The sequence below is a fragment of the Sturnus vulgaris genome, chromosome 1 (genome assembly GCF_052056855.1).
Source record: "Sturnus vulgaris isolate bStuVul1 chromosome 1, bStuVul1.hap1, whole genome shotgun sequence".
Classification (NCBI taxonomy): Eukaryota; Metazoa; Chordata; class Aves; order Passeriformes; family Sturnidae; genus Sturnus; species Sturnus vulgaris.
Genome location: NC_142243.1, coordinates 144,950,170 through 144,977,813, shown reverse-complemented (window position 1 = coordinate 144,977,813; position 27,644 = coordinate 144,950,170). Strand labels below are relative to the sequence as shown.

The window sequence follows — 27,644 nt, the reverse complement described above, 5'->3', positions numbered from 1 at the left end:
TTTGACCTACACCACAGTTTATTTGAAAACATTTGTTACATGTGTCAATAATTTAATTGAACACAGACTTTGTACAATTCAATGTATAATATAAACAATGTCACACTAGAAGAGCACAACTGTATTCAGCTACAGTTGTACTTAAAACTTCCAAAATACAAACCATTTGAAACATTGAACAAGAAAGTAAGGGAAAATTTGAGAACAATGAAGGAAAAAAGTGCAATAAATCATGATCAAAAAAAACTGAAAACAAACATAACACATTTCTTAGCTGGCTCCTGAACATCTTCAGGTATATCCATCTACTTTCAATACTACTTGTGCCAGAGCACAAAGCCAAGCTGTCTTCTGCAAGCTAAAAATCTTGCTGAAACAGAAATTTAAAACAGCTTTACAATTTGTAATGCATGTGATTTTCCCCACAGTCAATAAAACCACCTGAAGAAAAGAAATTGATTTAATTTGTCTTTATTTGCAATATAATATAAAATAGATTCTTTTGGTATGAAGATCTTTGAGACCTGTTGGGTTTTTACACCATATTTAAAACAAAAGTCACATAGTTTGAAGCCTCTTGACCATCCCAATCACTGGTGCTATAGCAGAGTTTCAGGAATTTCAACAGACTTCTTTGGTTGCAATTTATTCAGTAAACTTCAGATATGCAGATTTAAGCTCCTAAACTAGTGTTGAAGCCCCTAAATTAGAGTGGTTTGAGTTCTAAAAAACTGCAATACATGTGGAATTTTTACCATTAAGATTTATGGGTATTAACCAACTCTGAGGAGCAGGCTAATTTTATGGAGAAACTTTAGACAACCTAATAACAAAGGATAATATCCTTCACTTATCAACACTGAAGAATATGCAGTGAGAAGTTTTCATCTATTTTCAAACTTTCATACAACTTGCACTATCATCACTTTACATACTAGTACAGATAGTGCATGGCAAAAATTAATGCAATACAGCAAACTAGCTCACCTACTGCAGCTCACAGGTGCACTTATAATAATATCTATAGCCCTGAAAGTGTAAGCCACCACTACTGCTTAATTCCTCTACTGTGCCAGGTATTGGCTTCATCTCCATGTAACAGTTCTCACAGTAAAGGTTTTCTCAGTCATTTCTAGCAGATTGACATCCAATTCCTCTTCAATTGACTTTGAAGGAAATAAGGCAACTTAAAAACCGCTATGGAGAGTATGCATGTCCAGTACAAAAAGTTACCGTAGTGTAATTTATCAACTTTATATGGGTAATGTAACTGTGATATATGCAGTATGCTAAGTTCAGCTGTTGCTCGTAAAATTCCAGAACAAAACTGATGTAAGAAAGCAGCACTGAGCAAACTGAAGTACTACAGACTTCCAGTTTCTTAGAGCACAAGTCCTATGCTAACACCTCAGGAATGTATATAAAGCCAGTGAAAAAGAACGGGATCTTCACAGTTGTAAATTAAGTCACTGCATTATCCTATACATTTGTACATTTGTCCTCTTCAAGCTTTTGACATGTTTTTTTTAATGCAGAACAGGATACAAACCTAAATGTTGCCGTTTTTCTCCTTGCTGCTGTTCAGCACCATCTGTGCCACAGACCCTTGACCCACCGTGTATTGAAGGACAGTAATGACAAGGTGATTAAGTCTCACTTTTAGTGATGACTATTTAAAACAAGGCAGTTCTAGTAAAGAAGGCAGCTAGCAGAGCAGTCTTAAACTACACTGCTCGTCCTCCTCATGTGCTAAACGGAACAGACTTCTTTAAGCTGGCAAAAAGTTGTTAATACCTAATATAAGCAAAGTAAAGTCATGCTACATAAAGTTATCCCCTACAAATAGAGCCAGAACACAATTTTAGATGAAAAAGCTTACTGTTAATTTTTTTCATGATCAACAGCTAATAGTTCAAGGAACACAGATTCACTGAATTTTCTGTCTTCACATCCTCTGCTGTTATCTTCCTTTGCTAACAACTGATGTGAAAAATTAAGAGCTCTGTTCTTTCAAACATTAATTAACTGGACAGAACTATTTATCTACCTTCAACTCAATTTATGACAACAGGAGTTTGCCCACAGGAATCATCACCAGCTTCAAATTACAGCAAAAGACTCCCAATGGGATCAAATCTCAGACACTCCAGGTTTCATACCAAGAGGATGAATCCATTATCATTAAGAACTCTGCGAACAGACATAACCACCTCAGATCTTCCATAATTCCATACCTCCACCAAATACTGACAGAGATGGAAGTGCACCACTCATCCTCAAAGTCACCTTAGGTCACCAGCAGGACACTGAGTCTGCACTAATTCAACCTCCTCCTTCTATTGTACTGATTTGTCAAGGCCCCACAATTAAGCTGAACTACAGAATTCAACAATCTTTAATGCCCCATATCATCATGATACTTTTATTTAATCAGTTGGTATCACTAAGCTCTCAGAGGAAGAGCCAAATCTCTTACCTTTATACAGAAAGTACAAAACTAAACAGAATTTATGTCTGAGTAACCAACATAGAAAACTACTATTGCAATTTTGTGGTGACAGCATAGAAATTTAACAATCATCAGAAAGCCTAGAAAGGGCATGTTTAGTTATAAAAGAAAGATTGTCTCAAGATAAAAATAGTGCTGACAGCTAAAAAGCTCTCTGTTGCAGCAAGATACGCAGTAATGAGTAACAAGTTCTAGACAGTTTAAGTACTTCCCCAATACTGCAACACAACACATTTTTGTAACACTACTCTTACACGGGTTATGCTGCAGCAGCAATACACTTCTTAGTGGTTGGCACTGGGAATTAACCGTAATAGAAGAAAGGCATTTAGTGATCAATGCACAAGAACCTCCATTTGACCTGTTCCCTAGGTGTGGTTGAAAAAAACTGAGGAGGGGGACCATCCATTCCATTCAGATAATACACCTTCCTTGAACATGAGATTCTTGGCAGGAAGAGGAACACCCATGTCTGCAGAAATTGGCTGCAGAAGTGAACTTGAAGAACCAGCATCATGGAGCTGATCCAGTGTTGACATACCTTCCTAGAACCAAAACAAAGAAAAACGTGTCTTAAAAACAAAGAATATGACAGGTTAACCTGCAAACACACTTTTAGCTTCTGAAGTGTGTTACTATAATCCAAAGAATATCAAATAATTATGGAAGTAAAAACACAATAAGCAAAATGAAAGAAGCATACAGATGCCTCAGCTGCATCTTTGCATATATGATTTGGCTCCCAAAAAACCTTCAGGGAAGCTTGAAACTTAACACTGAAGACCTAGAAAAAATGAATGGAAATCTCTAAAATCTTCAGGATATCCATCAGACTGCTACGTATCTTATACCACGCTAAGATGGATACATGTATTTGGAGGCAATTACTTGACCATATGCTGAGGGGCATTATTTCCAAGTAGTTTGGTTTTCTCATCCTAAAACTCACATCAGCACTTTTTTTTTCTTTTCTATGGACATCTAGAAAAGTGTATCTCAGAGATAACATCTAATACACTACGACAAGAGTCACTTGAGAGTGACAGTTGGTTTCAGGGCTTCAAACCTACTGGGAATCTCCAACATTCTCATCAGGAGACAGTTTCAGGATGACACCATTCGTAACACAACCAGGTTAAGTAACCTGCAAATTCATTATCTTACTGAAAACATGGAGTTTAGAGAAAAGTATCATAAGACAGAGCAGCTAAGCAACATTCCATGTTACACATGGACATGGCTTGCTTCCATGCAGAGTCAGAGCAGGCTGCAGACCTGGCATTCCTCGTTGCTTACTGCACAAGATCCCTATTTCCTACCTACACACCTAAAATAATTCTCATTGAATATGAAGTTTTACATATTTATACTCACTGAACACTAAGGTCTAGAGGATCTTAGGACAAATACAAAAGTAACTGGCATGAAATCCATATTAATATATATTTTTTATAAGGAAACATTGACTTAAGAGACAGATAAATTTAGCATCTCTATGGCTTGCAGTAAGTCTCTCCAACATATCCAAGCAGCCAACCCATAAACAGCAGAGTAGGCTGTACAACAACAGGAGGAGTGAAGGACAACTTTGCTGAGCAAGTGCCATAAAAAAACAATGAAAATAATTATGCACTGGAAACAACCAGAGAGTTGAGACAAGTATTAAATGAAGCTAGAAAAGAGATGGGAAAAGTACTTGCTTTGTCCTTCAAGTAGCACTTGAGAGCTTAATACAGTTACCATTTAAAGAAAGGATAAATAAACCATGTATGTTTTCATACAGCCAAGAAAGGCAAGTAATAGGGCATGCCAGAAAGGAATCACAGACCACACAGAACATTTGGATTAGTGCTCCTTACCTGGAATGAGTGAACAAAGTTAAGGACCTGAAGAGACAGCTTTCTACTGGAATGTAGGAGTTTTTGAAGACTGTAAAAAACAAAGAAAAAAGCCATGGTCAAGGTCATTTTTTTACCAGAAAAACACCCCCATAATAACCTGCTCACAAATAACTCCAGCAGTATCTATCACCATGTGACAAAACCCCTCACACATAAAGCTTGGTAATACTATCATCACTGAGGAGATGCTTGACTCATCTGCTCTTGAGTCTAGTCAGGCAAAAGTTCTTTTCCACACCATTTACACTGAATAAAATGAAACTACTGCGATTGAAAAATATTATTTTATGTAAAATAAGTAATATATTAGGCTCATTCTTATCTGGGACTGTCTGGTAACATGACTTTTAAGAAGTTTATTAGTGACACACTTTTAAAAGCAGGTCAACTACTATAGTAAGAGCCTTAAGCCTTATTTTCAAGCAGCTTTACTTTTGATTTGCAGAACCGTGCCTTAGGGAAAAAAAAAGCCACAAAAAATAAGCCACAAAAAGCCCTACCAAGTCCCCTCCAAAACAAAAGAAACAAACCCCAAAATGCCATTGTTGAAAGAATAATCTTTCATAAAGCAAAGCTGCAGTAATAAGCATTAGATAGCTGGATCATAAGCCATGACTAAACTTATCAAGTATGATACCAACAGTAAAGAAAATTTCCATAAGAGCTAAATGCATTTTGCATCAAAGCATTACCAGCAAGCTTTCCTCCCCCACTCCAGAACAGTTAGGGGAAGGAAAAAAAACCTGTGCCAGGCTTGGAAAGGAAAACGAGTAGGAAGGCACCCAAATTTATTTTTTTCCTGATCTGCTCATAGACAGTTTACAACAAAGAATTAATTTTTGCTTTACAGAAACTATAAAAAAAGCGCCTAATCTTAATCTTACCAGAACTGAGGACTACACATCTCTGTGCCAAAAAACAACTCCCTTACACATCAGAATTAGCTACTCCATAAACATAGTTCAGTTCTGGTTTATAGTAATTGAGTTCTAAGTATCTCTTTTTGCAGAAGCTCCAGACAAACCATCTGTTAAACCTGCAACCAATAAATTACAGCTCACCTTTCTTTTCTACATAACCCATGAGTGGCAATTTTTCTGCAGACTTTCTGATTCAATTCAGAACTGAAAAGTGGAATGCCAAAGCATAATTCCAGGGGAACCCATTCCAGTTCAGTTGTGGGTCCTGCAGAAAGAAAAACACGAGATAATTGAAGTGTAAGAAAAAGAAAGCAAGAAAGCTCATTCTGGGGTCAAAAATCTTAGATTTGGATCCACTCATGCTTTTTAAAGACAGCTCATTTACAGAACTGCTTAAATATTTAAGGAAATCCGAAGAGGAATTTTGCATTGGACTTGTCCCAGAGAAAAATCAAAGAAAGAATTCAGATCCTTAAACACAAGGCAGTATTTAGTACAAGCCATTTGTCATGTTTTTACCTTCAAGGTTTTGCTTGACTGCAGAGTCCATTGAGGGTTCTTCTATTACCATCTCAAATGATTCTGTGCTCCCATTTACATCAGATCCTGATGCTAGTTCAGTCTCTCCTAAAGGCAAAGTAATTCTTACATAAACATGCACATGAATAGAAGTTTAGTTAGCTTTGCCCAAGGACCATAAAGCTATAAAACTGGAAGAAGGGATAGGGAGAAACATAGAGCCAGACTAATTTTGGGTCTGAAGAGTTATTTAGGGATCCTCAATACCTATGAAAGATTAAGCTCTGGCATATAAAAATTATACTATTTATTTTTAATATTTAAAGAGTATTTTTTCCCTTTATTGACTGTTCTAGTTCAGTCATTTATCAATCTGTATTTGGTATTTCTGAGCCAGTCTCAAAGAACAATTAGGAAGTAAGCCTACTGACAACAGATTTACACTCAAAATAGGCTCCTATCCGTGTTGGTTAGTATTTTGTAGAGTTACAAATCAAAGAATTTAATCCTTTGCTCACCTTTGCTTAAGTGATTGTGTGTGAAATTAAAGGGGACACAGATAAAAAAGACAATTATTAGTAACCAACCTCTTCCATCAGAAGCATCGCTCAGCTTTCTGTTAGCATGTTGACTTGAAGGATTCAACATTGTGACATAGCCACAAAAATGCTGCAAGTCCACTTTGTTTCTCAGTATTTTTAAAGCCGTATGAATGCCCATGTTCACACGAGAGAAGTCTAAGGAGGAAACAAAACATATTACAGTGTACTTTAAAAGAGGCCTCCCTCATAATCATGAGGTTCTCTCTAGGCTAGGGTAAGTTTTTTATTTGGATTTTTCCTATTTGCAATGCTCCATCTTAGTGATCACATTGTTAGATATGGGATAACACCAAGCATGAACTGGTATTTTATCATATAGTAATAGAGCCAAGGAGAAAGAAAAATACAAACAAAAGACAATCTCTCTCTCCTACACAGACACATTTAGACAGCAGAAATGGCAAGGTTCAGCTAGGAATCAGTGTTCAGCTCTTTCAGTGCCAGAGTCTTTTATGGCAGATGCAATGCAAGATACATGCTTCACATATCTGAAATTCTGAAGAAGTAGAATACAGCATTGGAGCTTATGAAATTTCAACACCGAGATGTTCATGTCAGAACTTGAGAGATTCTAACTTCAGTGTTTCTTCCAACTTGATACTAGATTAAAAACCAGACATTATCAGAGAGAGCAAACACAATAGTAATGAATTTTGAACCTAGTAAAAACTAAATTAGGAAGTCAGTTTTATTACTACTTGGCCCAGACTTTTCTAAGCAGTAGCCTAAATAATTTTAGATTTCGTACCTGGAAATTCGTATTTTTATGACAGGTCTCACTTGTTGAGGTTATAGCCTCAACTATGCAAAGCTTCTGTCCTACACATCAAGGAGTATTGAGAACTTGTAAATTTCTGCATTTCAAAATCAGTTGAGCTAGGCAGACTTTGAAGGAATAGATTTTGCTAGCAAAGCTTTTCCTGAGAAAAAAATCTCCATAGTAGGTTTCTGGTGCTAATAATCAAGGTAAGTTTGTTCAGTTTTGGTCTCACCTGTCTTACAGTTAAGAAGTGCTCAATATAATATATGGAAGAATTATTTATGCAGTTAATAAATATGCTAGTTAATAAGCAAGTATGCACAAAGGAAAATTTGGAGGTATTTGTGGAAGTTACTTCTTTACATCTGTGTTAGGAGATAAGAGAGGCCAGAAAACACATTCTAATTAGGTCAGAGAAGATAGAAGGGAGAAGGTGAAATCTCTAAGCTCAGAACAGATTTGTCAACCATTTAGAACTTTCTATTTTCTCATATGACTCATAAAATCAACAAAATTTGTTTTAAAAGGATTACTGCAATCTTATTGCACAAGGTGATGTGCAGCAGATGCATAATTTAATGTAGAAATTACATTGAAGATGATCCATTACCTCCCTGTTGCTCAGCTTCATCAAAAGGGAAAGGTATGTGCATTGTTTCTCCCATTCCATGCATGCCATGACCCTGAACATCAAGAAATTAAATTAGGAACAGAAAAAATACTCATCAGCTTAGCTCAGTCCTACTCAGTGCTCCCTTTTAAGGAGTACCAGCCAAGCTGGTTAAACAAACAAATGGAGGTATTTATGCATTAGACATCTTGCTTAACTGAAATAATTGAAGTACCCCACCTTTGCCCTTAAAATGCATGTAGTAAACACAGTGAGGTTATGTTTCACTGAAGAGGAGCAATTTTTCTCTCCAATTACTGGCTAGAAAAGTATTTTCTAAAGGCTGAGCACTTCTGGAGCAAAAGGGACTTTCCACCCCTGCATACAGAACATTTTTCAGCAGCCACAGGCTGTTTACAAGCTGGCCTTTGAGAACGTGTAATTTTATGTTTGTTACAATATTAAACATTTATTTATTTAAATTATTCATTCTGAGAGTTCAGCTGAACCGAAGAAACTGATGAGGAAACAATTTTAATTCTTCCAAATAGAAAAACCCAATCTATTCTGCCATTTGTGATAAACACAGTAAAGTATGAACAAAATATGCTAAGAGCTAAGTAGCAAGCAGTCTGAAAAGGAAAAGCTGTATTTCTAACGTAACAGTTTATAATACAGTTACCATGTGTTATTGCTGTCTAAAACCCTTGTGGACCTTCACTTTCATCCCAGTTTACTATCTCCCCTACCTCCCCTAGCTACCAAAACTCACTATGCTTGCCCATAATACAACAACACATACATAATGTGAACTCAATTCAAAATCTGTGTCTTAACCACCACTGAATCACTGCCTACAGAAGTTATTTTTCAGCTCTTGGCAAAAGTGTAGCTCTTCTACATTGTTAACATCCTCTACCACAGAACAGCTTAACTCAAAAAATTATGCAGGTTTTCATCATTTATACAGAGCACTCTGTACCTGAATTAGAACTGCAGAATGAGTTAAAGCATCATTCAACATTGTGAGCACATTTGAAGTAGGAACTACTCCTGGGTCGTGACCCCAGGAAGTTATTAATAAGCGATCATAACCCTGGAAGAGAGAAATTAAAGAGTGTTTGTAGTAGTAATGAATTATCTAAGCACATAAATTGAAATATTAGAGTAAAGCATTAGCATATCATTACAACTAGGAAATTATCATAGGTAACTACATCTCTACAGTGCTATACTTGGAACCAAGGATCACTCAAGTTTGTATTTTTGGTAAAGACAGAAGTTTACCAACCTCAAAATTAAGATACTGTTTTGGACAGGAATCATCTGTCACCAAATCCTGTAAACATATGTGGCCATTGCAGCAGCCTTCTAGCAAATAGGAGATGAATCCCACAAAAATTTAAAAGCAAAATAGAAGCTGGATAAACTAACACTATCAGTAAAGAACAAAGATAAATCAATTCCCAAAACATCTATCAAGGCCAGGGTGGGGAACAGGAAGACAAAACCACTAAATAATTTCCTGCGTTCTCAGTTTCCAAGATTGAATTCCACTGTATCTCCTTAAGATTTCTAGAATATCTTGACAGTTCCCTAAGAAAATAATGTTACAAAACAGCAGCAGGAGAGAAGCACTCATATTCCCATAGAGGAAAAAAAAATCCAGACTGGAAGATTATTTAGTTCAAGAAAATGTGTCCTGTCAGCACGCTGAAATTCATGCAGCATTCTGAAGTTTTCCAAGGCTACCACACTGAATGCTTCTTTACTAACAAAACTGCACAACCTGTACATGTAGAGGTGGTTTAAACTAATGACAAACTAGGGTTTGAATCAAGGTCATCACCTACGGCCTTACAAAATGCCTTCTGCTCTAGAAGACTCGATTCACTTGATCCTATGTGGTATTACAGGAAATCTTAGAAACACAGGTATCTACAAAATTTTTGAAATCATAAAGGAAAGGGATACATGAAAGGTTTGAGGAACAGAATCTACAAATTCTAGTGCTAGAGAGGACTGCTGATAAAGGTACACCAAAGAATGCACTCCCTCTATGAATGTCTCCAATCCTTTCTAATACATTTAGTTCCTCATGTATCTACAGGATGAAAAAAAAGTGATGAAAACTTTAGATACCTCTCTGCAATTACAAAATTGATCAATACTATTTTACAAATTCCATTGTGAGCAGCAAGACCCAAACACTGCTAAATGCCCACAGCATTTCAAATCAAAATCAACAGATGCAAAGATTTTTTGGTTCAGGCAAGTTTAGAAGTTGTCATGGCCACTTCCATCTACATTTGTCTAGTATACAGAATACCCAGCAGTGCTCCTTTGTGGTACATTTGTCTTTATTAGTATCTCAGAAACAGAAAGGGAGAAGGCAGCATCTGAAATCTTTCAGGTGGAAGTTGATCACCTGTGTTGTTGTGTGGGACTCCTTGCCAAAGCACTGTATGGATGCTAAAAAATTAGGTGGATTCCAGGCTGGAAGGAATTGAGGAAATCAAGTCATCAGTGCAGAGTCATTCAAGTCACAATCTCTGTGCACAGAGAATCACACTGCAGCCAGGGAGTTCCAGACCAGAACATGCAGGAGAGCGGAAAGCTCTTACAAGGAAGTATTACATAATGTGCTGCTTCTTCCTGGTTCCAGACACTGCTACAAGTCAGGCTACAGGGATAGGAAGACTTCTCCAACCTAATGCAACCTTTATTAAATTATTCTGTCATTTAAATTGCAGGGAGGATTACAGCTAATAACTCCAAAGTCTCCAGCACAGATTTGGACAATCTGGAAGTGATCATGATAGCCATCTTCTAAACCAGGCAGAATTATATGTAGAAGTGATGTTTCTTGCACAATGCTAAAAAAAGCACAATACACTAGGTTTCTATTTTTTCACACAGCTTTGTACATTTTTCTAACACCCTTTGTGGATGGGCTAACAAATCTTAAGACTGCAGTACCACATTTTACACTAAACTTAAAAGGGGTGGCATTAAATATACTGGAGTCACATTCTGACAAAGGGAGAGATATAAGTAGCATTCCTTTTGAAGAACTTTTAAAGACAACAAATCAAGATGCTACACAAAACTTGCTTCTAGAAAAAAAACATCATCTACAATGAATTGTGCCTCTGACTTCAGCTGTTATCTCTAAATAGCATACAGCATATCTTTGACACACTTGGAGAAGGAAGGCAGAATAAATCCATACACAGACTACCTGAAAAACATCTGGGAGTTTTCGAAGACGTGTTCCTTTAGAGAGCAACAGGGAGGGTGGTCCTTGTCCAGTTATATGGTATATATACAGTTTGAACCAGACTGAACTGACTTCTGGTATTGCAGGGCCGATATGCTGAAGAGAGATTATTCAAGAAATTAGAAATAACTTAAGATTGCAACCATCATTTACCCGGATTTAATTTAAGAAGCATCAGTTTTAAAGAAATATAAATCCAGACTCTGAGCACTGAAGTACAAATGTATTACCCTCCAATAACTATATTCTAGGTACTTAGTCCAGTGACACAAAAGTCTTCACAGAAAGATTACAGTAATGTATTTTCTATTAATGTAAATTCAAGAACAAAGTATCTGTCACTGACTCTAACTTAAACAGAAAAACTGTTAGTAAGTTAAACAAAGTTAATGTACTATATATTCACATTTTTCCTCAACATTTTTATTAGATTAATTACAGTGATATTCTACATGCTAATAACTTTGTCACTTTAAAAGGGACATCTGACAAATTTTTTCACCTGGGGTGTACAGCTGCTGATAGGTCGAATTTCATTAGTGAGTGGTGCCATGGAAACCAGCAGAGTATAATTTTTGTTGAGAACTCTGCTGCAGGTAGCTGGATCCAAACCAAGCAAACTCTCACATCGTAACAGGTCCAAGGGGAAGCCTATGTTCAAAATACAAGATTCTTGAATTATCACTTAAAATGGAACATACAAACACAAACTACAATTTCAGATGTTCCATTCTCTGCTAAGCCATGAACACAGTATTTTCCACAATGAAGTTTTAAACAATTGGGGTGAATTTTAATAAATCTCTACAAAATTTTAGCAATTCTAGGCATACAGGGCTGTCTGACACCGAACTAGCTCCTCACCAACTAACTGAACACAGGAAACAAATACAGAGATGCTGAGAAAGTTAACTAAGTTTTAAAAGAAAAACCTGAAGAATTATCCCCATTAGAAGAATACATTCCTTTTCATGGCTTAAAAAATGTTTCTTTGCAAGAGCAGCTGACAGCTGACTCTTCTATATGGCTTTCAGAAGCACGTGATTTGAAACAATCTCTTTCTCAAGTTCAGCTTGTCTTGCCTTTATTACACTTTAATCTGTTGCTCTGGATCTTAAGTGCAAGACTTGGCAACCAAATCTGTCATTCAACAAGCAAATCCAGTAACACGGGCTCAAAGGATGATGAAAAATATTTCAAAATATTTTTAAACAAGTAGGATACTGACTGCTACAAGAGCAGCAAGGGCAGAAAGCTGAGTCCATGGCAGGTAAGTAAACAAACTTAGAAGGATTTCCAAAAGTGCTCACAGTACCATTGTTTGGTTGATCGGGCTGTACAGCTTGTGCCCCCAGGTCTTTATTGTGCCGCAAAAACAGTATCGTGTTTCTCAGCGTCAGGGCATGATCGAAGTATCGCTGTGCTTCCCCCTCCCCTGTGCTTTGAACCTAAACAAAAACAAAACAAATGCATGCAACTGGCAGGTTCTTTACATAAGGATCAATTACACCAAAGGAAAGATGAACAAATTAGCATTCTAAAGCTTTGTAATTGAGTCATAACCCTGCAGCTTGTATGCAAAGGTGATCTACAGCAACTATTAAATGAATAGCAGGTCCTGGCCATGCTAGTGGAACGGTCAAAAAGTACACAAAGAAAATATTTATAAATCAGAACTATGACCCATTCTTTAGGTAAAAGGATAGAAGTGTCCAGTCATCCTGACTGGTATGAAATGATACAGCAATTAACAGCACTTTCTTACATGATTCTACAGCCGTACTTCTAGAATTATCTTTAGAAGGTGGAGTTGGCTCCTTTGACACTTCAAGTGCTGAAAAAGCATTTTGTCAAACATGTAGCTGCTGCGTTGTGACGCACACAGAGAAGAGAGAGGGACAGACACACTCCACACCAGGTTAGATGAACAGGATAAGATTACTTTATTTACATCAGATGTCTATTTAAAGACATCTTACAATGATCATGGATTGGACAATGCTGGAAGAATCTCTGACTCCAACTGACTTGTTCTAGTGTCTATCCATTGTTTCTTCCTCCAAGAGGAATGCAAACAGTCTCTGTTTATCAGAAGAGCATGTGACAAAGTACAAAGGAATGTTTAAACATCAGAAGGCAAAGCTCAGAGGCAACATGTAACAATTTACCTTTTCCAGCTCCACCAAGAAGCTGTCAAGACTCTCATCTGACAGTTTCCCAACTTCAAACATAGTGACTGCATGACTTTTCAAGTTCTGGAACAACAAAACAAAACTGTCTTCTTTGACAACAGAATGGCCAAGTATAAGTTCTATTAGGCGAACTACTACTTAATAAATAATAAAGGAGACTTTTTTAGTATTTATTTTTAAAATAAAGCTGTATTATATTGATGTCAAAACAATTTAAAGCTCTACATATTTATTCTTGACATAATATATCAATTTGGACATACTGGTGAAAGATTTCCCATCATTAAAAAGGCAGTGAGAGTAGAATCAAACAGGAAGGCAATGCGCTTCGTGTGTCCACTGGACAGGTTCAGGCTGCTCACACTGGCTGTTTCAGCTAACAGAAACAAAAAGGAAGTAGATGATCACATTTGTTTTATTTAAAAATATTATAATCAAGCTTAATCAAATCTAATAACAAAGAAAAGAGAAAGGTTAGTTATCACCCTATGAAGTAAAACAAAATTCCCTTATTACTACTAAAGTACTGATTAACTTAATTCAGAAGTTGGTATCTTTGTGTCAGGTTTATATCCACAACAGAGATCAGTCTCATCTTCAGAAAGTAGTTATTTAGCTGAAGACTCTTAAATCAGTAAGCAGACACCCCACCCCCCCACTGAGTAGTCCATACGACAAAAGGATCTACATAATCTGTGTTTCACTTTTTTCTAGGCCTCTTTACAGCCTACGCCACTCTATAAATATAAAAATAATTGATCCTAATGTATTAAAATTTACTGTTAGTGCTAACCTGGATCATCTTGACTGTTGGTATCTGTATCTGTGGCTGATGACCCAGCTTCCTGTATAGGACTTCTGTTTTCCCCACTGTCCCATGAAAGCAGCATCTTTTGAGGATCCAAAGTACTCCTATTAATGTGAATTAAAATCCACATCTATCGGTCACTGTAGCACCAGAGACGTATCTCTGCCTTCCAGCGCTAGTAGTCCATGCACAGGCATACCCAACACATGCCTTTCAACATGTCCAAGCTCTAAATCAGTCAAGTTTAATATCCCTCAGGGTCCTGCTTTAGCTTCAGCAGAAAGGCTTACTGGGGGGCTGAAAATACCAGACTGTGAAAAGATCTTAAAAATCAAACCACCATCATTGAAGAATCCAATGGAAAAAAATCGAATCCACTTTTTTCTCACAGCATGAAAAAACATTAAAGAAAACAGGCATAGCAGTAATTTTAAATGGCTTAGCAGACATTGAACTAAAAGCACCTAACAATTCCTAATTAATGCAACTTGGCATTACAGCTTGGAGAACTCTGCTGACTGGTACTAACAGCACTTTTCTGGGGAGTGATATAGATGCACACCTATGTGAGAGTGTCACTGACAGAACTCCAATAGGTCCTGACAGCAAACAAGCAAACTCTATGCACATATTCACTGCTAGCACTGCCAAGAGCCACAGCCTCTGTAATAACACACTGACAGCTGTTATTTCTGACCTAGGAGTCTAAAACAAATGCACGTTCATCTGCTGGAAAAGTGAGCAACTAGGTACCTAAAGGTCAAAAAGCCAGCACTAAGTAACAGCACTAAATGGAGTGCTTTAAACTTACAGGCTGAACTACCATTCCTCATCCTCAGATTAACATGAGGTTCATGTATTCTTGTCATTATATACATTAGAAAGCCAAGTGAGATTTGTTATTGCAGAAGTCAAAGAAAGCAACGAATAGCTTTAAAACCAGATGTTCTAAGTTTTTCCTTCAATGAGAAAAATAAGCCTAAGACAGAGTAAAGACACTTACTTCAGTCTGTTTACTGAAGGAACATTCTTCCACGATGGATGAAGATTATCCAGGTTTATTACTTGGCCTTTTTTATGAGCGAAGCCCAACCGACAATACATGGACACAGCATTCTGCAGAACACACACACACAGAGTAAGGAACTGCTGCATGAAACCAAGGTTTCAAGACTGAACTTTCTGTATCCAGTTAAACAAATGCATTGTACACACATACCTTTACTAAAGACAAGTCAATCTCTAACACGTTTGCCAGCTTAAAAATAAAGAAGACAAGAAGACAAGTCAGCAATACAGAATTAACAGGGCAGGTAAATCACTATTTGTGGGATTTGGCATCTTTTGATTGGTCTTATTTCTAAACCCAGTCTGCACTGGTAGAAGCAATTTTGCCTGCATCAAAGATGATGAAAAAAGAGCATGAAACCTCATAACTGCCCCACTGGAAAGCATGCAGAAGAAATATGAAGCTATCTTCCACTTTGTAATTTCTAGGCTAACCATGCATATATCATTTTAAGTTAGTCATGTTTGTCAGAAGACATGCAAAGAGGAAAACAAATCCTGGATGTATTTAATGAGAATTTTTCAGATACTTATTAAGCAAGTTTTAAGAAGACCTTTGAAAACATATTTCTCATACTCAAACCATGCAAAAGCTACATTCCTATTTTAAGCCAACACCCTGTGTGCTTTGACAGCCAAAGAAAAAATTACTTGAACTTTTTTCACATTAGCAAAACAGACTTTGTTCCAGTTCTTATACAAAAACCTACTTTAGTCAACTCTGTATAAATTCATTCCAGCTAGTGTAATTATTTCACTGAATTGAAGATACTCCTATAAAAGCACCAGGTTGCATCTTAAGCCTGGCAGTACGTTTAAATAAAATCACTATATATCAATCAGTATCTCTAAGTATTTTTACCAGTGTGCTTTGGGCCACTTTCAATTATTCCTATAAGTTTTACTTACCTCTGCCACATTAGTATGTTCATCTATTGAAACAAATATCTTGTACAGTAGTGTTTCAAAGTAATCACCTTGCACTCTGTTCATCACAAAACCTTCCAGTGGTGGCACTGAAATAAGAATTATTTTCAAAATTACAATCTGGTAACTTAGTTTATTGAACTGAAACTGTACTAAAACACAAAAATTAGTTTACACTTTAGTTTTCACGATACCTGCAATTTTGAGGATTTCCCAGGCACAAAGAATAAAAACTTGAAGATAGCATATAAGGTATTTAAAATTCCCCCACTCCTTAAGAAAGTAATGCTTGTCAACATGTTTTCTAACAGAAACTAAAGTCATGCCACCTTCCATTACAGCCTCGCACTTTCCAGCTCATCAACTACAGATAATTTCCAGTGTCCAGCCCATAAAATGATTTCGTAATGTGGATGGAGGTTAAATCACGACTGTGATTGGGGTAGGACATAAAAAACCCACACCACCCACATTCTCCAGAACTGAGACTTCCAGAGCAATTATCTAAGCAGTAAGTCTCTTGTATTTAGAGGACTTTCACTTAAATAATCTCTATACAGCAATGCCAGGTACTTTTGCATGACCAAGTTCCAAACAACTTACGCCTTTGCAGATAATAGTGAATTCAGAAACCCCTGAGACCTATCACAGCATAACAAGCTGCACAAAGGCCAGCCCACATGCTGTGCTAGTTTATGCTCCTACAGTCTCCAGGCACAGTCTGTGACTAATTGAGGTGACAATACTGATGAAGAATAGAACTCATATCTAGTAAAACCCTTCATATGTCTGGAAAGAAGTAAAAAAACCTATGTGTGTTTGGTAAGGTAATTACAATTCTCTATGCTAGTCTTTCTTCTCATTACAAACTTATAGGAGGATACTTATTAATTCATGCCATGACTCCCATAAAAGAAACTTATCTTACCTAAATATGCATTCAATATAACCTTAGAATTCAAGCTGAAATAAATCCTATGTACTATAAAAAAGATGTTTTAATAGGACTGAAAACATTTAGTCAGTAAAGAGGTCCATAGCTCAAGTGCTTTTGTTTGGGCACACACATGTACACAGACAAGCAGCTTCCAAGACAGAAAATTACAGGACAATTGAAAGGAAACTGAGAAAACATCGGTATAATAACATGAAATATTTACTTACCTGCAATACAGCTGTCATCAGATATCGGTACATCCAGGTAAATAAATCCTTTGTTATATAAACCTTTTTAAACAAAAGGAAAACATTTTAGAAAGGAAGAAAAAAAGCATTTTTCAAAATATTGAAAATACAAAGCAGACTTCCTCACTAGCAAATTCAGATTTTAAGCAATTTTTCCTAATAGCCTCCCCAGTAGAATATTTCTTTGCAATGCACAAATCAATAAACTACACCTAATACCAATCAGGTGTCACCCTAGAGTTCCTCACTTTCAGCCTGATGCAGCACACTTGAACTCTACAAGTACTTCCACAACAGCACAGCAAAATGACCGCAGATTAAAGCGGCTCCATTTAAAAAACATGAGCAAATCTCTGCCTAAATGCTAGCTTAGTTTTCACCATCATCACTGTACTATCAAGAGTAGGGTTTTTATCTTCAATTAGCTTTGTCAGCTGAGGATGCTGGCTACACTTTGCTACTCAGACCAGAAGTCACACCCGGTAGCAAGGATACAAACTAAAACACATCAGTTCTGGTGGTCCTTACACATCCTTGCCACACATTGTATTGTTTACGCAACTGCAAAAGGAAATTCTGGTGCATTTCAGCACAAAAATTCAGCAAAGCTGCAGCAGATATAGATAGACACTGCATACAAGGACAACAATATGGTAAACATTTAAATTGTACTTTCCCAGCTTGAAACTGATTTGAGCACTAAGCATCTCAACTGACTTCTGCCGAGAAGCCAGTAAGAAGTTCTTAAGAAAGGGAAAAAAATTACAGTATGTTTATCTTTTGAGTCTAGGTTGTAACAGCTGTTACAGAATTATAGAATGTACTGAGTTGGAAAGGACTCATCACAATCATGGAGTCCAACTCCTGGCCCTGCACAGTACACCCCAAGAATCCACCATGTGCCTGAAAGCATTATTTAAATGCTTCTTGAACATCAGCTATACTTTAACGGCAAAGCATAAACCTGAACTGCACAGCATAAATAAGGCAAATTTATTGTCTGTGCTTTCTTTGGTGTTACCCAAGATCAGTGCATCTACACCACATTCATTACAGTGGCAGTGAAGCTACCAAGAGCCCTCAGGTGAAGTGCTACTGGACACCTAAAGTGTCAGGATGTTTTATACACACACTATAGTTCAACTATAGCTGAGCTCTCTGTATCTAGTTAAATTACCATCCTCAATCAGATCTTAAATAAAATGCCTGCATTAAGCTATCAACTCACTTGGATTTACACTGATTCACTGCTCAGCTCTGGCAGTAACATACTCAGCTTTACAAAATACTGTGTATCAACAAACCAGCTCTAATGGGTCAGGATGACATTAGAAGTCATCAACATGCTAAGTGTGGTTTACCCTTTCTCTCCTACAGATTCAGCTCTTATGATTGATATATCCTTATCTATACACCTGAAATGTATTGCTGGTGTCGTAGTTTGGACTCAGCAGTCCTCTTTGCCCAGAAAATATAATTCTTCTCACAGTCCCAATTACACTAATTGTATCTCCATACATTAGATCCTTCTACATCTACTAAATCTGAGCTGTAACACTCTCCAGAAACACCAGCCATTTAAAAAAAAGTATTTTGAAGTGGTTTTGAAATTGATATTTTATTAAGCCTTACACTGTTTCAGATCCCCTCAAGAGTATGAATTTCACCTACCTGACTTTTGTACCCGACTAATGGTTTTGCTCTGCTCAGTAACAGGCACTGAAATTCTGCCTCAGTTTCTCACTAAAAACCGTAGCGTGCAGGTTTGAGTGCTTACAGTAAGCCAAGCCCTTACAGACAAGACTTTTCAAGGAGGATTTTGTTAGTGAATTTTTACTCCCCAATATGATTTGTCTATACCTATTACTTATTACACTGAAATGGAAAGCCGGTAACAGTTGCAGATTTCTGTGAAAGAAGACAGCCTCATTTTATGGTATTAAAATAGCAGACAAATCTAAAAAAATCTCCTTTGAAAAGCAAGGAGTACACCTTAACTACTCGGAATTACTAATACAGACATTTTTAATTTTAGTTTCTCTTTCTACATTCTCTTCCCCCATAATCTTTACTGACAGCTTCTAATGAAACAATTTGTTGACTCAAACAATAACAGAGCAATAACAGAGCTGCTAATTGTTCACCATTAAACCATTTACAAGATTTAGACTGCAGTCTATACAAGCCTTTGTATATTTTCCTCCAACTCTCCTCTATGCCTCAGCTGTTTATATCACCTTTATTCCTAGTTTCCAGACACTACAAGAATTTACTAAGCAAGATCTAAAATCAGAAATATTCATTAAAACTTACTGTGAACTACATTGAAGTCTAATGAACCAGCAAGTTGAGGACCTGAATCAATTATCTTATCAATAGCAGACTTCTCTGACGTAGTACAAATCTAGGTTAAAAAAAAAATCATATCAGCTTATTGTAGAAATGAGTCTATGCAACTTAATACCACTCAAAAAACTCCCAAACACTTAAGCCTCAAATCAGTCATAAGTAATTTAAGAGTATAGGGAGTAACCCACATTCCTAACCAACACATTTGCACTGAAGAATTTACTGCAGTTCCTGTTAAAAGTCTCTAAATCTTTTAGTTGTCCCCACACAAAGTTATGCATGCTCCAGGAAGGGAAATTAATTGCACAAGAATTTGGCAAGTGAAGTCCACAGTATAATATATTTGCTCTTTAAAACTTCCAAACTGAGTGTTCAGCCCCACAACTGGCATCATTTTAGAAAGAGGCCCATTACCATATCAAAGTAATTGGCTTCAAATTAACTACCCTGGTTTGCTGGATGTCTGTATGCGAGTAGCCTAAGATATTTCAAAAAAGAGATTCCATCACTGCTTTAAATATGTTCTGATCTAAACAAAAAAACTTCTAGGGAAGACAATAGATCTAGATCAAATGACTGTAAAAAAAACACCTGTGAGAAATGAAAGCAGAATGAGGATTAAACAGTAAGTCACCTCACAAGCTTTTTACATGCAAACAATGAAAAACTAAGAAGACACAAAGAATAGAAGCAAAGAAAATATGTATCAAATTCACTGCCATTCTGATACTAATTACGGTGAAGCTGAAGATTCAGTTAAAACTGACTTCTCAGGGCTTAAATATGAAATATAAGAAAATATATTCTGTTGTTCGTTCCCTACAAATCATATGATCATGCATGTAAATTACCACAGACTGGTTGATGCAAAACAAACACTCTACACTGTACTTAGTGCAGAAAGTACAAAGGAGAGAGAGGGCAGAACATGTCAAAGAAAACATCATGATTTGCATTAGTTCCAATCTCTAAGATACTCATGAGAGTTGCTGCAAATTTGTAACATAATTTTTGTGTATTTCACATGAAAGAAAGCCCCTGCTTTCAGGGACTATCAGTATTATCCAGATTTAGAGATGCAATCCATACTACACTACCTTGATGTCATCCTCGGTGATGTAACCAGCCTGCACGACCCACCACGCTTCTATAGCGATCTCCACGGGCTTCACGGGTAACAGATCATGGGCAGTTTTCCTTCTGAAAAATTTCTGCAGTGGTACAGTCCATTTGAGATAGTAATAAAGAGCACCTCACATGCACAGATATTAATTTACCTTTATAAAAACTGATCTGTATAAACATCCATTTTTAAATACAATATATTTACTGGAGACCCACATGCTATTAGCATTGTCATTTACCATAAGTTTCTGTCCTCTCTCAGATCATACAGAAATAGAAAGAAAAAAAAGTTTCCATCTGATATTGTTAAATCTTCCCATAAGCTCATCCATATTGTAGGTGTTGCTAATTAAAATCCACACTACTCCATGGTATTAGGATCAAGTCCAAATTTAAACTATTTGTGACATTTTCTAATTTGAACAGGTAAGAGAGCACAAATATAGTAGTAGGGTATTTTAAAGAATTTAGTGATTTCAAAAACTACATTTTAGGAACATATTTTATTTACTTAAGGGACAAACTACAACATTCTCAATAAGCAGTGCTAAAAAAAATACAGTGAATGTCAATCCATGAAAGAAAAACTGGAGGATACTATTTATTTATAGAGCTAAATGGCTTCTCTTTCATTGCACAGTCATTACTTTTTGGTTCACTATCAGCCGCATATTTTGGTAAGCTCAACCTTTCAGTTAAAGGACTATGAAGCTACTGCAAGAGCATTTCTGAGTTTCCTGAAGAAAGGAAAGAACTGTTGCAAACCAAAGGCTCTATTTCTATCAACCATCAGAGTGCTTTCCATGAGTGCTGTTCACATCCAAGGATGTCTGTACACTCATTAGCATTATCTTAGAGAAAAACTTAAACACTGCAAGAATTTACACCTAGATGGATCACTGCTCCAGAATAAACTGTGATCTCAATGGCACACAAAGAAACATGGAATAACTCTTTCAGAATCATTATCATTGTTTCCTGCTTATAGTGCCCAGGAAACATTAGTTATCTGGTATCATAAAGTACAGCTCCAAAAATATAAGATTAACAAAAATTTAAAAGTAGTAATTAATATCTTTTCCTTTACTATACTTAAATTTTAAACCAAAAAGCTCTTTATTAACTTGAGGAAACATAATATAATTAACAATATATACAAAATAAAAATAATATCATTAACAATATTAACACTACATCACACTCAAGTAGCCACACTATTAAACCAGGGCCAGAAAATTATTTCATTTGTCATTTCCTATGAAATAATATGGGGGAGAGAGACAGAAGGAAAGGGAAGGAAAATTAAAGACAGACTTACTTTTGAAGACCTACATTGGTTCATTAGATCAATATACTGGTTTCTTCCTATGCCAAGAAGTCTTAAACCTGAAAAATAAGTAAGGTTTTATCTATCCTAAGAAGGGTTTAAGATGAAGATATATTAAATATTCTTCAAAGAATCAGACCTTCTTCTTAAATAACCTTTTTATTTATTCTTATCCAAAATAAAAGGACAGTTATAGGAGCTAAATTCATTCCATAGCCCATCCCCATTTTTCCACTATGTTAAGGTTAAAGAAAAAAAAAAAGAAATCCCCTATCACTCAAGTCACAGGGTAGCAGGTAATAATCCAACTCCTTTCCTCCTATACTCCCATAAACAACTTCAGATTAATAGTGATAGTTTTTCTTTCCTTTAACAAAGCCCATGTCATGCACTGGATTAGAACTCAAAGAATTAGACACAGAAGGACACTTAATCTTCTAAGGAATATGATTAAGATATAGTTGAGTTAAATGGAATCAAAATTTAATTCCATAATCTCTAGCCTTCAACCATTAAGGAACCACAGATAGTAGAAAACTATTCATTAGTTTTAAGCCATATTCTGTCTCAGCTTTAACTCCAACTTTCTAGTTCAACACTAGCATTTACGAAAAAATGTAATTAAGGAAGTTTAAGTCAATTACACTGCAATCACTAATCTTCAGCTATGCTAAGATAACAGAATTGTTGGGAGCAGCAGAAATCAAACAAAAACAGGAAAACCTTTTCTTTATTCAAACTCCTCACTAACACTAGATTTCCAACAAGTGAAATGGTGCTGAGGAAAGTTCTTCCTCATCTGTTTTCCTCCTGTGAACATTACACAGAGGCTAACTAGTAGTTAACTGAGAAGATCCTTCTAAAACCAAAACCAACTGTTTTCAAAAGCTGCAGGCTACTCCTGAATACACACTATCCTTAAAAAGAACTTTACGAATGCATACCAAAGGCAAGGAATTATGTGTTAATTATAGATAACATTTCAGTGGCAGGTTAATAACCTCTCTGTGCTATCAGTTTACATTTTCTCTATAAGACTTCTCAGTAGGCTATTGATCTTACTCTGTTCTCCTCCACCAGATTCAAGGTTGTTGCTTTCCTAAGCTTCCCATTCCATACCCAGGCATCTGGCACATCGAGTGTCATAAAATACCAGATCCCCTTGCCTCTTTTCTGATACATCATCCCTCAATCCGCATTCATGCCAATTCATGGGAGTGTCAGCACCCTCTCAGCGTCCTGCTAAAATCTTCTGCCTAACGTATACCACAAAAAGCACACTAGGAAAGGACCAGCAGCTCAGTTTGGTCATGTGCATCAACAGGAAGTGCAGGCAAACAGGAATGCACAACAAGCAAGGATACAGGCAAGGTTTTGTACCATGCCTCAAATCAGCCCAATTCCTGTCCTGGCTGTACAGACAGAACTCTGTATGAAGAGCACACACCCCTTAATATCACTATTTAACTGTTTTTACACCTTCATTCATATGCTCATATTCAAGCAAGCAGATGGCTGCAAATCCATTTTCAGAAGCTCCTTATTTCTAACTCCCTGAAAGCAGTAATTCATCTAGGTAATACTTACAATCAGCAGCAGTGAAGTTGGGTAAAGAATCATAGCTTTTTTCACTGTTCATTATATCCTTAAAAAGAAAATAAAACTTTTAAGTTGCAAGAAGAAAGTCATTTCAGTGAAGAAGGTACAAAATTCTACCTGCTCTTTTTACTTTAAGATTTAAATGAAATTTGAAGAGATCTATTAAAGTCAGTTACATTATCAAACTTGACAATTATCTGATTAATCATTACACAGTAAATTAAATACATAAAATGTGAGACTACTGTTTAATGTAAGCTTTACAAAGAAAAATATTGGCTGAAAGACTAATACACAAAATCCTCTATCTCTCTTCACAAAAACAAACCAGCATACAGAATTGTTAACTAATAACAGAATAAACAAACAACTAATCCATTATATCTTATATCTACAATCACTACATACAAAATAAAATAAGAGCATTTCAAATATCCAACAAAAATAAAAGAAGGTTTCCGGAGTGCTGACAGAAAACAGAACCGTCCTTGTTCTCATAAAAACAGTTTTGTTTCAGGCTCTTCAAAAAGCTTCCAATATGGTTAAAATGAGGTATTTCTTTTACAGTTTCTTTTAAGTGAAGTCTCACAAATCTCAAACATCAAAGGAGAAAGTCTGGTCTCAGAACAAGTCCCACCCCAGCTCCATATGACAAAAGTCCAGATTGTGAAAGGCTAATGGGGCAGAAGGGAAAACACTGCAGGTAAAAGCAGTTCTCTACAAACTTTCCTTACTGTTTCTTTACTTCTTGGCAGGCCTACACAAACGAAAAAAACTACCTGACACTGCCTTGTATGCATTACTGGGGCATTACCAACATCTGCAGACAGAGAACACTACCCTCCCACCACAGTTCTGCACTCACCTCCATTATGCCTGTGTAATAGGAAAATGGTGTTACCCTCAGACCTTTTACCATGATGTCAGACAAATGATACGGGTACAACATGAGATGATCTCGGCTGTATTTTAATAGATCTTCATAATATTTACGTTCATCTTTCTTGACATGCTTAACTACAAGGAGAGAAAAAGTTACAATGTTCTATGATGTTCAACTTTTTAAAAAAGTGTTACAACAAAGAATTTAAACTAGCATAATGGCAAAATAAAGTAGTGGAGCAAGGAATTCAGCATCCAAGGATTTCTACACATGATACAAGTAGACTTTAAGGGGCAGATTCATCTAAAAGGTTACCAGGAAGTGGCCCATTGAGACAGAACTCATGTAGCCTGTAGAAAATTCTTTTAATTGGTGAAATTATTATCTGCTTTGGGAAGACAAATGGATTCAGCCAATGTAAACTAAATTGAAAGTCTGCAAACAAATCATAGCCAAAAGCTCCTGTGAGTCAGGGTAACTGTCTGCATCTCACCCAGGGACAGCTTAACTAGCCAAACCCTCTCTTAACATCTCTTAAATTTCTTGGAAAATGGCAGCAGAACTACAGTAGGAATTCAGTTCCACATCCCAACTCAGTAACCTTCAAGAGTGCTTTGCTAGAAACATCGCCAAATGGACTCAAAAGTCAGGATTTTTCAGGCTTCTATTGTTTAGAAGCATTTATTTGCAAGGAAGGAAGGAACCTTTGAACTGGACTTCTTCTTTCAGTTTCACAGTAAAGACAAGCTTCCACACAGAACGGGGCAGGAATCAGAAGTTACTTTGCTTCTTTACTCACCTAAGTTATTCCGGTACCGCAACTGATTGCGGATGCTGTAGAGCACGACTTGCCTTTCATATTCCCTCTGGGAGTTTCCAAGACCCTTGAAAACATAAAGGCCTTTTAACTGAGTTGAACAAACCCCCATCTTTTAGTTAAACCACTGCAAAGTGTCTTAAAAGGAAACATATGCAGGCAGTTGCTCAGACAGTCCCCCAGTTCCACGTGACAGTATCTTTAGTCTCTCCCCGAGTTCAAACATACCTTTAAATAGGCGTCTACATAGGATGCACATTTAAGAAATCATTTTTAGATTATTTTTTCCTAGTACCACTCTGATAAAAAGAGTATCTGATTTTCAAATCGAAGACATGATGCATCAAACATTTACCAAGCTTTCACTGCTATTCAGCCTTGAGGAATTACCCAGAATTAGAACAGCACAAATGAATGATGTGAAGCTTTATTTGATGCATCTAGGAAACTTTTAACACCAAAAAAACCCCCCAAAACAAAACACCCCCCCCCCCAAAAAAAAAAAAAAAAAAAAAAAGAAACCGGGAAACAGCTCAAGTTACAGCTTTGCAGAAGTAAAACTAGGATCAAGTGATCCTAGGTCACAAGATTAAGGAACAAGCACATTGCTTGACTACCATGAAAGAAGATAAAAAGAGAACTTTGGTTCATGCTTCAGATGCCTTATTCCAAGAACTGCCCCCTCAATATTCCCCATATTACTCTTCTACTCTGCACCTGCAATAAGTGATCTGGGTTGTTTGGTTTTTCTCTTCCTGCTCCTGGTTCCCTCATTGATGCTTATACTAAAAGAGATCCTTTGACAAAAATGGACTTTACTGCACATATGGGATAAACAAGAAAATTGCACACAAACTGCAATATCAGCAGTTAGAAAAGCAACACCTGATATCAGAGATAGGGTGTGGAATTGATTAAATATCCAAAGAGGGAGCGAAGTGTTTGCTCAAAGGACAAAAATATTGAGGACTATACTAAAGTAGACAAAACAGTATTCCAGAAGTTGCATTAAAGTAAATAATGCAATAAATACTGGCATGTTTTCTATCCTGAATCACAAAACCAACAATACGGCGCTCACATGGACAGGTAAAGAAAAAAACATCATTTATTCTCCTTTTACTGCTCCTGGAATCTCAAACAAGAAATCGCATTGCATTACTCGTGGCCTGCAGCGACTACTCATCCTCTCCACCCTTCCTCTGTGCAAGAGCAGGAATTAACTGCATCTGCCTTAAAGCACTGTAAGACTTGTTTGGAACATGAACCTCCTCTCAACTCCACACAATACCTTCCCTTTGCTATCAGAGGCCCATTAAATCCAGGCAATCTAAATTTCATGAGGTCTTCTTTTCCATGAGCCACTTGCAGCAAACAATTCTCTGCCTACTGAAACGCGGGGCTGCACAAGCCTCCTGAGGCACCTGTGCTGCTCCGGCTCCCACCACTCAGGACTGCCATAAGGGACACCCGGCCGAGCTGTTTTACATCTGCACAAGCTGAGGACCCCGCATCTCCCTGTGGCCATTGGGACCCCAAGGCACCCCGAGCCACCTCTCTCCTCACTGAGGCCACACACACACACACACAGAGTCCCCTTTCCCCACACAGGGGCCGTGCACACCCCATATCCCCCAGTCCCCACAGAGAGCCCCACAGCCTCCGCGGGCCCGCCCGCCTTGCCCCGGGGCAAGCAGGGCCGAGTGTCCCGTGTCCCCTCGCCGCTTCCTCGGGCCGGGAGCCCGGCAGCCCGCACCTGCCTGACGCTGGCGGGCAGCCGGGCCCAGGGGTAGTTGTGGCGGATGTGGAACTCCACGTCGATGTTCATGGCGAGCAGGCCGGGCCGCGGGCCCCGCCGCCGGGAGGCGCTCCGGCCCGGGAAGGAGCCGCTGCAGCCCCGGGAAGGAGGCGCTGCGACCCGGGGCCGCCCTGCGCTGCCCTGCCCTGCCCGGCGCCTCCCGCCCGCCGCCGCTGCCCCGAACCGCCCCGGAAGCGCCGCGCACGCAGTTCCGCGGGCGGGGCGGGCGCTCGGCGCGGCGGGCGCGGGAGGTTTCGGAGCGGAGGTTTGGGACGCGGCGCTGGTGCCTGGAGAAGGCGATCGCTCACCTTCCTGCGACCCCTGGCCGCGGGCTGACATTAACCAGGAACAGAGCCAAGCCTGAAATGCCTGTGCTGTCTGCCTGGTTCGGTGTAACAACAGTGCCCTCCTAATGCCCCTCGGGATGTACCCGGGCAGCCGCGAGTGGCTGCTCAGGGCAAGGGC

At 37.8% G+C, this 27,644-nt stretch overlaps 1 protein-coding gene across 1 annotated transcript; it reads right to left on the bottom strand.

Moving 5' to 3' along the window:
• On the bottom strand, window positions 1–27,312 carry FAM91A1 (family with sequence similarity 91 member A1). The gene is made up of 24 exons (XM_014870155.2): window positions 27,138–27,312; window positions 25,364–25,448; window positions 24,547–24,698; window positions 23,670–23,727; window positions 22,074–22,141; window positions 20,728–20,841; window positions 19,595–19,685; window positions 17,261–17,323; window positions 16,079–16,185; window positions 15,321–15,359; window positions 15,105–15,217; window positions 14,087–14,205; window positions 13,557–13,669; window positions 13,270–13,356; window positions 12,417–12,549; window positions 11,604–11,752; window positions 11,063–11,197; window positions 8,804–8,917; window positions 7,822–7,894; window positions 6,437–6,586; window positions 5,850–5,957; window positions 5,472–5,595; window positions 4,369–4,438; window positions 1–3,054 (listed from the first exon to the last, which is right to left on the bottom strand). The coding sequence occupies exons 1-24, from the start codon at window positions 27,207–27,209 to the stop codon at window positions 2,878–2,880; spliced, it is 2,514 nt and encodes an 837-aa protein (XP_014725641.1). The 5' UTR covers window positions 27,210–27,312; the 3' UTR covers window positions 1–2,877.
• Between the last annotated feature and the right edge of the window lie 332 nt (window positions 27,313–27,644).

Excerpts from the sequence above, each read along its gene's own strand:
- FAM91A1 (XM_014870155.2), bottom strand. The coding sequence starts at position 27,209 with ATGAACATCGACGTGGAGTTCCACATCCGCCACAACTACCCCTGGGCC. Across the intron at positions 14,206-15,104 it reads CCTTCAGTAAACAGACTGAA|GAGTACTTTGGATCCTCAAA; the intron begins GTAAGTGTCTTT and ends TCACATTAATAG. Across the intron at positions 5,596-5,849 it reads AGTCAAGCAAAACCTTGAAG|GACCCACAACTGAACTGGAA; the intron begins GTAAAAACATGA and ends TTCTTTCTGCAG.